This window comes from Panthera onca, chromosome X (genome assembly GCF_046562875.1).
Source record: "Panthera onca isolate mPanOnc1 chromosome X, mPanOnc1 haplotype 2, whole genome shotgun sequence".
NCBI lineage: Eukaryota > Metazoa > Chordata > Mammalia > Carnivora > Felidae > Panthera > Panthera onca.
Window position 1 is genome coordinate 118,707,467 of NC_138357.1, and position 15,462 is coordinate 118,722,928.

The following is a 15,462-nucleotide window of genomic DNA, read 5'->3' on the forward strand; positions in this document are numbered from 1 at the left end:
TACAACCATAAAATTTATCCATCTTGGAAAACTGCCTGAAAGAGACAATGGCAATCCAAGAGGAAACTCTTCATACGGGCCTGAAACTTTGTCCTAGCCTGCTGGAGAAATGTCTTTAGTTCAAGGTTAAAGGTCACTTGTTTGGATGTGTATTTGTCATTCAGCATTCAGGAAACATAAAGACTAAAATAGAAGATGATCATCTGATTGAAGTATTTTGCTGTATTGACTAATGTCTTTTCTTTTGTCTTCAATGTTTGTTTTTTCAAAACACCACTGTTTGCTCATTTATTCATGTAAATGAAACAGGAGATAAATAGCCTGCAATAATATTTTAACTTGTAGAGTAATTCTCTTGTGGCATCAGGATGCTCATGTTGACCATGTATCAAAATGAGAGCCAAGTTTACTGAATGCAGGAGCCTTCTCACTCTTATGGATATTATCTATCAGAGCATCATAGGTTTTCCATCATCATCATCATCTATTTTCATGGCAAGAGATTTCATTTAGATTTATGGAATTTAGGGGCACCTGGGTGGCTCAGTTGGTTAAGCATCCAACTTTGGTTCAGTCATGATCTCATAGTTCATGAGTTCGAGCTCCAACTCAGGCTCTGTGCTGCCAGCATGGAGCCCACTTCAGATTCTCTGTCCCCCTCTCTCTGCCCCTCCCCCTCCTGTGTTCATTCTCTTTCTCAAAAATAAATAAATATAAAAAAATTTTTTAAACTATGGATTTTACCAAGACCACATTTTCCAAAGTGTATTCTATGAAACACCAGTCCCTCAGAATGTTACTCATTTAAGAAATTCATGATCAAATAAGCATAGGATAAGCCCCTGTGAAAAAAAAAGTTTTAAAAACATTTATTTGTGTATTTTTACTTCAGGTTTTCTTGAAACTTTTTAATATGCTAATGACTATTGGGGCTCTCTCAGAGGATGTTTTGTAGACTATCCCATTCTTATTTTACATTTTAAACCTCTTATCTGAGAATATTTCATGGGACTAGTGTTTTGAGAAACATCTTTGGCCAGATGCTGAACTAAAGAAACATGGTGGTACTTTTCCCAGAAGCAGCCTCTGTGCATGAATTTGCCACCTCCAGACCAAAAGCAAGACAAAACCATAAATGCCTGATTTCTTCAGTAATCCCCTCATAAGTTTCCAGAGTCTTCCCATAGGATAATGGCCATCCTTGAAATATTGGGAGTTAAAATGAGACAGGGACAACTGCAAAAAATATCTGGACATAATTACTATTTCTCAGCAGAAAGACCTGTTCTCTAGGAAAAGTGGATGTATCCAAGCTCTTCTGTGGGTGAATTAATAATTTATAAAGTGACATACCCTAGAGTTTTAATTTAGAATATAAAGGCAAGGGACTATCAAAGTTGGAAGTGACATAGACATCTTGGTCCAAATCCTTTATTTTCGGAGATGACAAAAATGAATCCCAGAAAGGTTAGGTGAAAAAATCGGGTCTCATGAGTCTCTGTTTAGATTTTTTTTTTCTCTTGTGGGATTCCACCCCCCCCCCTTTATTTGGTAAGGCAATTCCTGGCACGTGGTATCTTGGGGACAATACAAGGAAGGTATTATCCTTCAGATACAGGGGCAAAATTTTCTCATTCTAGCCCTATAAGCTGCAAGGTGTTATGAATTTGTTCAAGTGAATATTTTAAGATCCCATCACTCAGCAGTTCTGAAGAGGTAAGCCTGGAGAAGCGTGGGGCCAGGTATGTGCCCTTTTAACAGGACTCTCAGGTGACCCTGAGGCAGGTGTTCTGAAACTCGTGGTTAGAGAAACACATCTGGTTGGTTGCTCATTTGGTTTAGTACTAAATCCTCAATCCTTTGGCTTCACATACTTTATGCAACGTTCAAGTACTAAAACCAGAGTTAACTCAAAGGAAAAAGTAGACTGTAAGAATTCCACTGTGAGCATTGCACATTATATTTATAAATTATTCTGAATCACATCATTTAGCTTGAGTTGCTATAGTGCCGTTTGCCAAATGTGTGTATCATTCAATTTTCAGAGAGTTTGAGGTTCAAAGCTGAATAAACAGACTCCTTGTTTTCTGAATATATTTTTGGGGCATAGAATGCTTTTTGTAGGAGAAAGCCTGATAAAAGAAATCTCAACTGCCTTGTTAGACATGAAGTGGTTCTTAGAAATCAACATCTTGCAGTATTTAAATGTAAATAAATCAGAAAAAGATAGATTATATTATCTTCTCTATACACTTGGGTTTTAAAAATGAAAGAAAAATTATGTGGTAAAGTGGTTCTGAGGTTTTCCTAAAGTAGCAAAATTGCCGTGATAACTGTGTTTCAGGTGCGGTAATCAAACCAGCCAAGGAGTGGGAAACAGGCCTCACCATTTCCTTGAAACACACAATACTCTACTCCTGGTCTTCACACTCTTCTAGCCTCCACCCAATCTTTTCTTCATCTACCACTCTTCGGCTCTATGCAGGACACAAGAGCATGGCTGGAAAGAAAGTGTCTCAGAAATGCTAGCCCAAAGAGACTCGGCATTAAGTCTTATGCTCAAATCTAAGCCCACAACACATCCCGGTATGAGGAGCCTGGAAGGGATGACCATGGGGCAAAGCACAACAATATAGTATTGGCAAACATATAAACATATTAGATAGACGGGAAGCCATATTGATTATATTCATATACTCCACAGAAAGCTTTCTCTCTCCGCCCCCCTCTCGGCACCCCCGCCCCCGTGCACGCGCGCGCCCTGCACACACACACACACGCACAATGTGCCTCTTTCAGTTGTCAGTTTAGGAGACAGAACTATCAGTTTACATTATCTTCCTCTCTCTTCTGTGCTTTTAGAGGTATTTACTCTTGGGATAATATATCCAAATGACATCCCTTTCTCAATTCCCTTCTTTCCCAAGACTGATCAGGGCAGACTTTCTGAACTGATTATCGGTTTTGGAGATATCTGCTCCACCACTGGAAGGTTGAGGGATGACTTTGCTTGCACATTGGCTTTGTGCTGATTATCTTCCATTTCTTTCCAGAGACACTGTCTTCTCTTTTCTGTTCTTCTCTGTACCTTGGGAAGCTGACCTTTAAGGTATGCATCTTTGAGCTCCCTTGCCCTCTAACTTCTAGTTGGATTTGGCCAATGAGAGGCTCCAACAAGAAAATAGAATACAGGAGGAAAGTAAGATCAGAATATTTATTCTGTAGCTTTCTCCCTGCTAGGACAGCATAGAGTGACTACATTGCTCTACAGATCTCATTAAGTGGCCTGTCTATATAGCCACGTTGTCTAGGTTCTGGTAACCACTCCCTCCCTTGCCTCTTCAGGTCTGTTGTTGATAGTCCCAGAGTACTACAGTCTCCTTTCAGGACTGGCTTTCCAAACCTTCTCAACCCCCATTGGAGTGTGCCATTTCTTTCCTACAAAGGTCCTGCAGCATTGAGTTTACAAATTATATTCCAGTTTTTAGTAAAGTGAGGACTGACACTTAAAAATTGGATTTTGGTTTACCATCTTATACTTAGCAAGTAATGTGGCACCTGGCTCAGAGTAATTACTCACTATGTATTATAGGAACAAAGAAATGAACTGTGTGTTTAGACTCCAGTATAAAGATGTAAAACCATTACATGTACTTGCCCCATGACCACACTTGTTTGGCCAGCTAGACCAGACTCCAAGAGGGTAACCCAGTGGCTTCATTTTTTTTTAATTTTTTTTACATTTATTTATTTTTGAGAGACAGAATGAAACAAAGTAAGAGTGGAGGAGGGGCAGAGAGAGAGGGAGACACAGGATCGGAAGCCGGCTCTAGGCTCTGAGCTGTCAGCACAGAGCCCGACACGGGGCTCAAACCCACAGACCGTGAGATCATGACCTGAGCCGAAGTCAGACGCTCAACCGACTGAGCCACCCAGGCGACCCCCAGTGGCTTCATTTTTAAATGTCTTTCTCACTTAAGAATACCACTTAGAGACCTATTCCTTTGTGCAGGTCCTTCCTTCAGTGCATTTCATGTGACAAACAATGTCTGCAGTCAGTCACAAGTGTCCAAAGTAGCCCTCTCAAGAAATAAGTCAATGAGCAAATGCTGCATGCCCCAGTCAGGACAGCCTCTTAGGTGTTAACCACAAAGAGTACCCAAAACATTTCCGAAGACCTTGGTGTTATGAGGATTGATCAACTATATTTCCATTTTTAAGACCCTATTCTAAACATGTCTGATCCCACACCATGAAACATATTCAGCACCACCAGGAACAAACGAATGATTATTTTTTCCTCACTCTAAACCTGATAGCCCTAACTGGACACACTTTATTTTTTTTTTAATGTTTTTATTTATTTTTGAGACAGAGAGAGACAGAGCATGAGCCGGGGAGGGGCAGAGAGAGGGAGGGACACAGAATCCGAAGCAGGCTCCAGGCTCTGAGCTGTCAGCACAGAGCCCGACGCGGGGCTTGAACTCACAGACTGTGACATCATGACCTGAACTGAAGTCGGACGCTCAACCGACTGAGCCACCCAGGTGCCCCTAACTGGACACACTTTAATGTCTAATTATTAAGGACCAAGATACCCTGATATCTATGCTGTTATCTTTTTTTAAAAAATGAAGTCTCGGGTTAACAGCAAAACAGACTGAATTGTCCTTCAAGATGGACAGCAAGCACTATATAATTCAGGATAACATGCTTAGGCTCTTTCAATAATGAAAATTAAGGATATGAAGTTACCCAGAATCAACCAAGGAGCAATACAGTACATTCTCAACAACTAAATTATGGGCTTCCATTTCCAGTGCTCTTAACCTGCCATGTTGTAGAGACCAAATGTTCTCTTTAAAATACTCATTCTAAAATAAGAAATCAATTCTGCATGCTTGTGCAGTGACCCTTGCAACTACAGTAAGTGGACAAGAAAATACATAAGAAATGACAGTCATATATCTCCAGTTAAACCCAGGGTCCTTCTTTCTAGGGCCAAGTAAAGTTGGTTCTTTCTTTTACTTGGTTCTTGTAAAAAAATGAGTCCAAGAAAATAATCAGGGATGGGATTTGAATGTATAAAGATAATTCCTTCCCACAAATGGCTCCCTCTTTGTTTCATATTTAGGAATGTGAACTAGCCCTTCCAAGTTGGAAATCTTCCCACCAATATAATAAAAGGAGAGCCAACTGAGACTCATGACATCTATGCTCTGATTAGTGCAGTAGCACTCTAAGGTACTAGAACTTCTCTGACTTTTTTGTGTGTGTCCATTAACAAAAATCAAGTAACAATAAGGCCCCAACAGCCATAAAGGGTTAGCTTTGGTGATACAGCATCAGTGTCAGTTACAAAAGAGAAATGAGGGACTAGTAATAATAATTCAAATTGTTTTCAATAAACATAATAAAGACAAATCATTCAGATGCATGATCTCATATGATGCTCAGAAGGACTCAAATGAGATGGGCAAAGGCAGAAGAAAACCTGAGGCATGGAGAAGTGAAGACACCTTTTCTCAAAAAGGACATGAATGTGAATTTTCTGGATCCAAGTCTAGGACTCTCTCCACCATACTACTCTGTCACCATGGAAAGGAAAACATATACTTTTCCAGAATCTATTAGAGTGTTCTACATGCCTCCTTCCTGATGTCACCTCAAATCCTGGCAAGCACCTTGTAGGCCCATTGTAGCAGTGTAGTATATACAAAAGTGTTGGTTGGTCTCCATACAGTCCAGAAAAGCTAAATTGTGAGGCAGTCAATGGATTTCAGATGTTCAAAAATCTTGGGGCACCTGGGTGGCTCAGTCGGTTGAGTGACCGACTTCAGCTCAGGTCATGATCTCACAGCTCGTTGAGTTCGAGCCCCGCATCGGGCTCTGTAATGACAATGTGGAGCCTGGAGCCTACTTCGCATTCTGTGTCTCCCTCTCTCTCTGCCCCTACCCTGCTAGCACTCTGTCTCTCTCAAAAATAAACATTAATTTTTTTTACAGAATCTTCATCAGCATCATTTCTGAACAAAACTGTCATACGTAAATTTCCCATTGTTATCTGCAGCCTTTCATTTCAATAATCCCTTTTCCCTTTTATCTCCTATTGTCTTGTTCTAAAATGGCTGTACCCTTTCAGGTGCCTGAAGGCTTCTGCAACTTCTTGCACTCGAGTCACATACTTCTGATACTTGCAAGAATTCTAATCTTTTTCTCAGAATCCACAGTAACATCTGATACCCCACATCTACCAGGGTGATCAAAGAAACGATCACACTGGGACTGCATTCTCACTAACTGAGAGAATCACCCTTTCCAAATGTCCCTGCTGGACACTTGTGCTCAAGCTACCCCCTACAGGGATTGGTAAGCACATTTGAGCTTGAGCTCCACTTGGCTACATACAATAGAATTTCCAAGGGGAGAAACCTGAACCTCTAATTTTTTGGAAGTGGATCTATTTCTACTTGTATCCAAAACACCTCTTGAGCTGATAACTCCTTAGAAAATGAGGGAAACCATATTGCATGTAAATGTAGGTTTTAATGTCACACATCACACATTTAGGTCTCCCAGACTTAGAAAAAAATTAGTGTGCATGGCATGCACAAAGAAGTGGAGTGAATAATTATCTCCTGGCATTATCTATCCCAGAACTTCTCCCAAAATGAATGCTATAGTGAAATGTTATTTATTTACATTGGGATGCAACTTAGGATATAACTCTAAGTTAATTTTATTTTCAAAGAAAATTTCATTAAAATAGATAAAAGCTTTGTTTCAAAGAGACAGAATCGGAACTAATGCATTTTGCCCAGGCTTGAGCATTTCATTTGGATTCCTTAAAAGCTTAATGTTTAAAGTGGCATTTTCAAGATACAATAATACTGACAAAGGAATATCTGATAGGATGATGGAATAACACCATGATAAATCAACTGACAATGAGACAAATCACCCAAGTGGGGAAAGTGGCCCCTCTGTTGACATAGAATCAATATTTACCATGGTTTCAGAACCAGGTAATTGTGAATGAATATAGCTTGTGTTTTCATCTGAACTGAAGATTTTGAAAATTTATGTTTTGACAAGATCTGACCCAGGTCTCTATGGATCTTATAGATGGAATGCAATTGGCAACACTGACTCATGACTTTGTTTATACACTTGTGCTTCAACACATCAGAAAAGCTATTGCCCCCCCATAGTTTCTAAGAATGGCTCTCAATTATAGAGCCTAAGTCTGATTCATTTCTGGTCCCCTTTTCTAGCTTACGTCCATTTTCCTTCTTGTATATATGCCCATTAGGACATCTTTCAGAGCCCATCAAGGATATGGAATAGACATGAAATATTTTATTGACTTAAAAGCATGCAGGAAAAATTCCATCCAATAAGAAAAATTATGCATATGCATTTCCTTTTCCCTTGCCAATGTATGGCAGCAAGGAAAACAGAGAAGAGCTAATATTTAATAGGACATCTAGAAAAGCCATTCCCTTTACCTCAAAAACCCATTTTGCTCTTGTTTTTATTTTTATGGTCAAATCTTGCCCTCCTGTCATCTTATTAATTACTATTGTTGTTTTCAACATCATGTTCATCACCATGTTTATTGTTATCATAGCCAATTTATTTTTTAGCATTTACAGGGTGCCTGTCACTATTCTAGATACAGTCACATTTCCTAATTACCCTTCATTTCTACCTACTATAGAACATTTCTCATTTGTACATTGCTAATCAACTACAGTAAGTTACAGTAAGTACTATAATGTTCTTCCTAGCCTCCTCATTTAACAGGTTCCCTATTATCTCTTTATGTCTTTCTCCTCAGCTCAGCTAAGATCATCTTTACTAGCCATTGTGACCCCTGGTTGGTCCCTCAAAAGTTTCCACCCTCAGCTTCTACTGCATCTAATTGTAATCACTAATCTTCATAATTGATCTATATTTTCCTTTCTTTATCAGTCCTTATTTTCTCATTCTGGAGAAAAGGATGACTCCTTTTCCCTATGCGGTGTGTGTGTGTGTGTGTGTGTGTGTGTGTGTGTGTTGTATATAGTACATTCTTGCCCTCTCAGATGCATTGTGGGGTGGGTTGATAAAACATAAATATGCAAAGAACCATATTAGACATATAAACTTTCATGGGAACACAAGGAGTGAAAATTATTTTAGTCTAAAATAATGGGGAATGTTTTACATCCAGGAAGAGCCAAGATTCTCAGAGTAAAGAGAATTGTGGGAGCTGTTAGGTAATTAATCTGATATAAATGGTTCATGTAAATAAAATTTATGAAAGAGGATCAGGGTTCCTTGAGGTGAAGAGTTAAAGGGAGAGGGAGGCAAAACTCCATGAAGTCCATTAATGTTAAGAGTCTTAAAGGATATCTACCCCATTTCCCTTTTATAAGTCTTTAAAACATCCTGTACTCAGGTCTTTAAGTAGTGGAAAGATCTCAAAAACATGGCCATGATTTGCTATACTTGATATTCTCTCCATTTATTTATCCTTGAGAATCATGAGAAATATCATTTCCAAAGAGTAACATCCCCAGAAGGACTAGAAAAAAAGCTGTGTGAAAGTGATTGCTCATTCTATATGGTCATTTGAAGTAGCAATGGCAACATGGGCATTTGTTTTATTACTCTCTTCACTTCTCTCCCCTTTTGGAAAGTTACTTTTAGAAAATAATGAATAAGTGCTGCTATTAAGCATGATGCTCATAAACTTGAAACAATTTTCTATCTCTGGACCTTCTCTATGAACCTTTTCATGAGTAGCTTAATAGGAAATCATGTTTTCATTTGTTGGAATCCTGTAGCATTTTATCTGTACTTCCTAATGTTACTTAACTATTAACTCCTTGACTATTTCTGTCTAATATTATATACTCTTGTATTTAACTATTCATGTAACATCTGCTCTCCCCTCTAAAATTTTTGACAGTAGCTCCCAAACCTGTTTCGTCTCTCAACTTTTCAAAGCATGCAGTAGTTAATATTTCCCATATAGTTCAGACTCAAAAGTTATTGAATGACTAAATGAATAAATTTATGAATGAGCAGTCCCATTGAAAGCTCATTCTCAACTTGTTACTCAGAGGATTTTATTTCAAATATTGACTTGCAAAGCAATGACCACAAAATTAGCATGAAATGGGATGAGCATGAAAATTGTTTTTAGCAGAATCAAGCTTTGAACTTAGTTCTGTTTTTGCTTTTGGAAATACTCTAAAAATCAGAAACATTTGTTTTGTCAAAATTCTGACATATCTGTTTATGAAATGTGCACTCAGCTGGGTATATTCAGAGGTGTAGCATTTAAAGAAGAAATGATTTAGAATTTAGTTTTCATGCTCATATTTGCCAATAATAAAATTAATCAAAACTCAAGGAAAGCAATCTAATTAAACTGCTAATAAGCAAAACGAAAACAATGCATGAATATTATAAGATTCTTCTTTTATAAAATATAAACACTCCACAATGCATTATGTTAAATTACAAGATAAAATTCAATTGTCATTTAAAGGGAAGGGAAACAAAAATAATATAAAAACAGGGAGGGGGACAAAACACAAGAGACTCTTAAAATATATATTTGAAAGTTAAAGCATCAGGAATAATTCATTTATTATAACTGGTTCTTATTTAGAATAAAAATAAACAGATAAGAAGTAATTTCTACAGATGATTAATTACATGTTTATAATGTTGAACAAATAAAAACATCAAACTTTTTGGTTTGTTTCTAATTAAACAAAGAAAGGATCCACCATCTTTGACATGTGCACTTTACAATTCTATGATTTTTGTTAATTTCAGATAAACAATTTCAAATAAACAGTTAAAATGTTTAAACAAGAGGAAACCAAAAATTTCTGATGTATTCAATTAGAGCCTCTTGTTACAATGTTGAAAAATGAGAGAGGCCTGACAGTGTGTAAAATGGCATGTTTTATATTGAGATTTAAATTTCACTTTGGGAGTAGGTATTCAAAATAAAAACCAAAGATCCTGAACAATCCTTGAATCTTGTATGAATCCTGGTAGACATTCATACAAGTCAAATCCATCATTTGCTCTTGTATTCATTTCCACTCACACTCCCACTTAAAATAGGGAATGTAGCAATAATCTCTGACATTAGTTTTCTTTGTGGAATGGAATAAAAATGAGGGAAGTTTTCAAAGGTGGCAAACAACCTGTAAAATTTAAGGTATTAAATGTTGGCTAGGTCAAAAGAATGCCAAAGAGAAATGACTACTATACTTGTTTCCATTTTATAATAAAAAGTCCTTAATACTTATTTCATATTATTTAAACATCTAGATTTCCCACAGGCTTAACGTAAATTTAAATGGAACCTACCTTTAAAATTGGGCCTGATTCTTGCATCATATCCTGATGTCCTTCCCATTAATTTGTCCAAGAAATCTGAAGGCGATAGGGTCTGTGAAGGTTGTTTTCCAGACCTGGAGTCATGGTCTTTGCAGAAAGCCGTCCTAAACACATCATTAATTTGTTTTAGCAACAATTCCACTACCATCGCCTGAGAACTAATGCTCACAGAATGTTTGACATCATGTTTTGTTAATGTATTTGATATGTTTGTAAGAAGAAAAAGAGAATTATAGACTCTTTGGTCAGCTTCTGAACTTGTACATTCTGTAAAGTTAACTTTAAATGATGAGAGTTATAAATCCTGACTCCTATCTCCCAGATGTCCAAACTGTAGCTATAAAGATGTTTAAGATGATATAACATGCATAGCTTATGTTGTAGATTTCATGGACATATATTAAAGCTATTTCTTTCTAGAGTCATCAGAGAAATAAAGATGATGATAATGAAATGAAGATGGTAATTTCTAAAATGTGATTGTCTTAAAATCATTCCATGACTTTCAAACAATTCTTCCAGCATTTCAGCCCTTAATATAAGTCTTCTACTTTTTATTAGAAGTATATAATAATATGAGTAGAACAAAGTAGACAGTGAACTAATTATTCCGTTGCTTATTTTCTCACCTGCTGGATTCTATTCCAGCTATCAACTACTAATAATTTTCTATGCATTGTCTAAAAGAAAAGCTTCACTTGGACATTTATCTTCATTCTAAAATAGGTCAACAATAAGTGTGTCTGTACTTCTATTATTTTATCAGGTGTTATTTATATATTAGTGTTTAAATTGTTGACTCTCCAGTAAAGTATTCATGAAAAAGAACTTCTAAATCATTTTGTCTTCTGCATTATCAAAAACACTAAATGTTGATTGGAAAATTTCTCATGTTTTTAATTTCCTTAAAGGGCTTATAAAAAGAACCTATTTGGTTCGTAGTGAAATGAATTCTTTCACATTACATAGTGGCTGACTGAATGTCTATTTCTTCCCTAAAGCATAATATTCTACAAGCTCTGTATTAATAGTTTAACAAATAATCTAATTCTATTACTGAGAAAACACATTTTTGCCACTTTTTCAAAGAAGTAGTATTAGATACAAAGTATTAAATGCAAGGAGGATTTAAACATTTAGCAGGAGTTAAAATTGATAGAGTCATCTAAAAATACTCACATTCCCATATGCAGATTCATCTGATTAATCAAATATTATTTGATTACGATGGTGATAGTGGTGGTAATGAAGGTGATGATGATGATGATGATGGTGATGAGGATTCTAATGAAACCCAGCATACAATTTTTCTTAATCATAGTAGGTGTGAACCTGAAAAGAACATAGTGGGTTTTCCCAGTACTCATAGAATTATTACTATATGTTCCATTTCTCTTGGTTCTGTGAAAAAATACCATAAAATTCGGTGAAAATAAATGAAGACACCTACACTGTTGTATGAACATCTCTAATCTCTACGCTGTCTTAGAACCTCTGCCATTAGGATGGCTCTTTCACTTACTGATAATTATCTGATATTTTGAAGTATCAATTGATTTGGTAATTTATAAATTAGGTAGAAAATGCAAGCATGCAAATAATAATTTCCCACTTGTTTTAATTATGCATAGTCCATTTCTCATGTATAGATAAATACAAAGATGTGATACTAATTCAATTTTGGTAGGCATTCAACTTCCAAATATACCAGACAGTGGAATATAGTGGTAAAATGAGATTTTAAATATTTTTGATGTTTCAAGAAATTTCCTGAATTGTAGTGCTCGTAGTATGCATCTAGTTGCTGAAATACAAGTTTCAAGTTGACTAAGAATTAGGGTTCCTTTATATTTTATATAAAATGAGCATGCTCCTGGCAAATTAATCCAATCACTTCCACCACATGAAAAGCATTGCATCCAATAATCATTTTAAATGACTTTAAGAAGAATTTGACAGCAAAAAAAAAAAATCATTATTATATAGAAATGTAAAGAGCATGCAACTCATTAGACTGCCTTAATATCACATTGGCTGTGAAAACGTGTTGAAATGCATAGAGTGGGGTTATGCATCAGAAAACTTGCCTTTGTGAAAATTTACTACCCTCCCCCCATAATTACGCCTTTTAAAAGAACAAAAGAAATCTAATTCTCCTCTATAAAATTAAAATAATATGGTCCAGGGCATAGAAAAATAGATAAAAATTGTATGACACATTCTCTTTAAAACAGTTTTCATGGGGAAAATATCAGCATGCAAAGTCGTTTCACCTACCTGAAGTGGTTTGTCTCTAAGAAAAATGCAAACAAGGCTGTCAAAATGTTCACTAGCTGCCGGTTCATTCCTGTTTCTGTGATGCTTGTGGAAAATATTCCCGAAAAGATTCCAGAAAGAAGCTAGGACAAAGTATCTATTTATTGTCCAGATTCGAAATCTGGCAGGAATCTAGTTTCCTTGGAAATCAAAAAGAGATTTGGGCTTGTACAGTTTGCTGAGGAAAAACAAAAAGTGCCAGTCCTAGGCATCATGGTCAGGTCAAATCGGGGCTCAGGACCATCAGTTAACCAAGGAAAGACAAAGCCTTAGAACTGATGGATTCCCCAGCTGCTTTTCCGAATAATAAAAATGCCGCTACCTTAATCGCATCACCATGCAAAGGGGGCTGGTGACAATGCCATGCTGGAAGTCGGGTTGCTGTGGCTTTTGTTTTATGTCCTTTCTGTTTAGCAAATCTCTTTTCTCTAGAAAATGTTCTCTTTTTAAAAGAAGTTGTAAATGAGAGAGAAGAAAGGACTCTGCGCGCTGGAATGGGCAGGGGGGAAGAGGGCAAAATTGCTGAGATCCTGTGCTGGAATGAGAGCTACAGAAAGAGACGGAGACGTGATCTTACCCAGCCTATAAATTTCAGCACTCGGACAGCTCCTAGCTCTGAAGTGCGCATGTTTCGTTTTTCAGTCGCTTGGGGCGGGGGTCGGGGAGAGGCATTCAAGAGGGGACAAGCCAGATGTTCAAAGGCAAAGAGTGAGTCGCTGTTCAGCGAAAGGGTGCTAAAGGGGGGGGGGGGGTGCGACGACAATCGGGCGAACAGAGGTCAGGGTAGACGGGGAGGGTCAAGGAGGTTAGGGTCTGACCCCCTGGAAATGCGAGTCTGTAGGTGGGTGGGTGGGACGGGAGTTTGAAGCAGAAAAGAAAAGGGAATACGGTCTAGCTGTGGGAAAAGGAAATTGGGGGAGACAGAAAACAGAATCTGGAGTACTTAAATTATAATAGGGGAGTGGTAGTTCATTCCTTGTCAGTGGAACCTAGAGGCAAAAGAGGAGTCCTGTGCTGAAGAGGAGGGGACATTTCCTTGGCATTGAGAAGTCTATGTGCAGAAAAAGGTTCGTGAGGATCGATAATTTAATTTAGAAGCCTTTTATGCCTTCCTCGCCCCCTGAGTGTTTTCGTTTGATTTTAGCCGCCTGTTCCCAAAGGATCTCGACATCTCTACTAGGGAAAGCCCCTTCCGCTGAGCTTTCTTCCGTGGCTCAAAATCCTTGGGCATCCTGTTCAAGACGATTTGAAGAGGAGGAAAAATACAATAGGCCAGCAGGGGGCAGTAGCAATCTTTTTTCTGTCCTGATTAAAGGTTAGAGTAAGGCTTCAGGTAAGAAACGGAGGAAGGAAGGGAGAGACTGAGGGTTGAGTTTTCATATGTCCATTCCAGATGTTAATCACCAGGAAGGGCCATACAAGAAAGTGTAGGTGTTCTCCTAAACTGGCTAAAGAGAAAATGATGAAAGTTTATAAATCCTGTACAAAAAGCATGACAGGTATGCTTTTTGAAGAGAAAATGATGAAAGTTTATAAATCCTGTACAAAAAGCATGACAGGTATGCTATTTCAAAGTAATTTTACAAATATTATTTTTTAATGTTTATTTATTTTGAGAGAGAGAGAGAGAGAGAGAGAGAGTAGGGGAGGGGCTGAGGGAGAGGGAGAGAGAGAATCCCAAGCAGGCTAAACGCTGTCAGCACAGAAATCCATGGAGGGCTCAATACCATGAACCCATGAGATCATAATCTGAGCCCAAATCAAGAGTGGGATGCTTAAGTGACTGAGCCACCCAGGTGCCCCACAAATATTATTAATAAAAGAAGAGGGGTAAATAGTTCAGTGCAAGTAATTAGCAGCTTCTGGCAAGGGGAAATGAAAAATACATGTTCTGCCATGAGTTGGGTGAGTAACCTCCTTTTTGCCTGTAAAATATACCTTATGAGTCACCTTGGCACTCGAGTGCAGGTCTTAATTTTAAAACAAAATAATATGATTAGTTTTCAGTCCATAAATGACTAATCTTCCCTTGGATCAATTTAAATATCATAGCAGAATAGCAAAGGATTCTCTATTTTTAAAAAGTAGATTCTGAGAAAAAAATTACAAGTTCTTTTCACCTTTTAATGTTAATATAAATCACCTGAGGATCCTGTTAAACTGCATATCCTAATCCAGTAGGTCTGAGGTGGTGCCCGAAATTCTGCATTTCTAACAAATTCCTAGCTGAGGTTGATGCCGCTGGTCCACTGACCCCACTTTGAGTAGCAATGGTCTATGCAACCGTTTATCAGATTTCCGTCCTACCAAGACAGTGAGAATATAGGAACTCCTCTTTAGATGAAAAGCAGCAGTGCCCAAGCATTCTGCTTACATACAAAATCAATTCTTTGGATGTGTTCTTTTAGCTCCCAAAGCCCAGAAAAGGTGATTCAATTTAAAAGGAAAATAGTATAGTGTAGTGTGAGACATCCCTGGACTGCAGCTTTGAATCTGTTCACTTCCAAATTCATCCACATGGAAACTCTAGCTTGATTTCATCCCTGCAGTCCTGACCCGAAAAATAAAACCAGCTCTTGGAAATATATCTCTTGAATTGATGCTATGGAAAAATCATGTAAGAATTTTTGTGCTCAAGATTCTTTCAAAAGAAAAAATATATATGTCCAAGTAGAATAGAATGATTTGTCCCAAGTTTGTTTGAGGTTGTAATGATGCTTAAAGTAATACAGTCTT

General features: G+C 37.5%; 1 protein-coding gene across 2 annotated transcripts in view; it reads right to left on the minus strand.

Annotated features, from left to right (window-relative positions):
- The window catches only part of GLRA2 (glycine receptor alpha 2), a 171,983-nt gene extending 158,662 nt beyond the window's left edge, over positions 1–13,321 (minus strand). For both annotated transcript variants that reach the window (XM_081792421.1, XM_081792420.1), the window contains exons 1-2: positions 12,688–13,321; positions 10,381–10,514 (exon numbers count right to left, since the gene is read on the minus strand). In XM_081792421.1, the coding sequence (XP_081648547.1) occupies positions 10,381–10,514; positions 12,688–12,755 (202 nt within the window). In that variant the 5' untranslated portion in view covers positions 12,756–13,321. The remainder of the gene's footprint in view (positions 1–10,380; positions 10,515–12,687) is intronic.
- Positions 13,322–15,462: the final 2,141 nt, after the last annotated feature.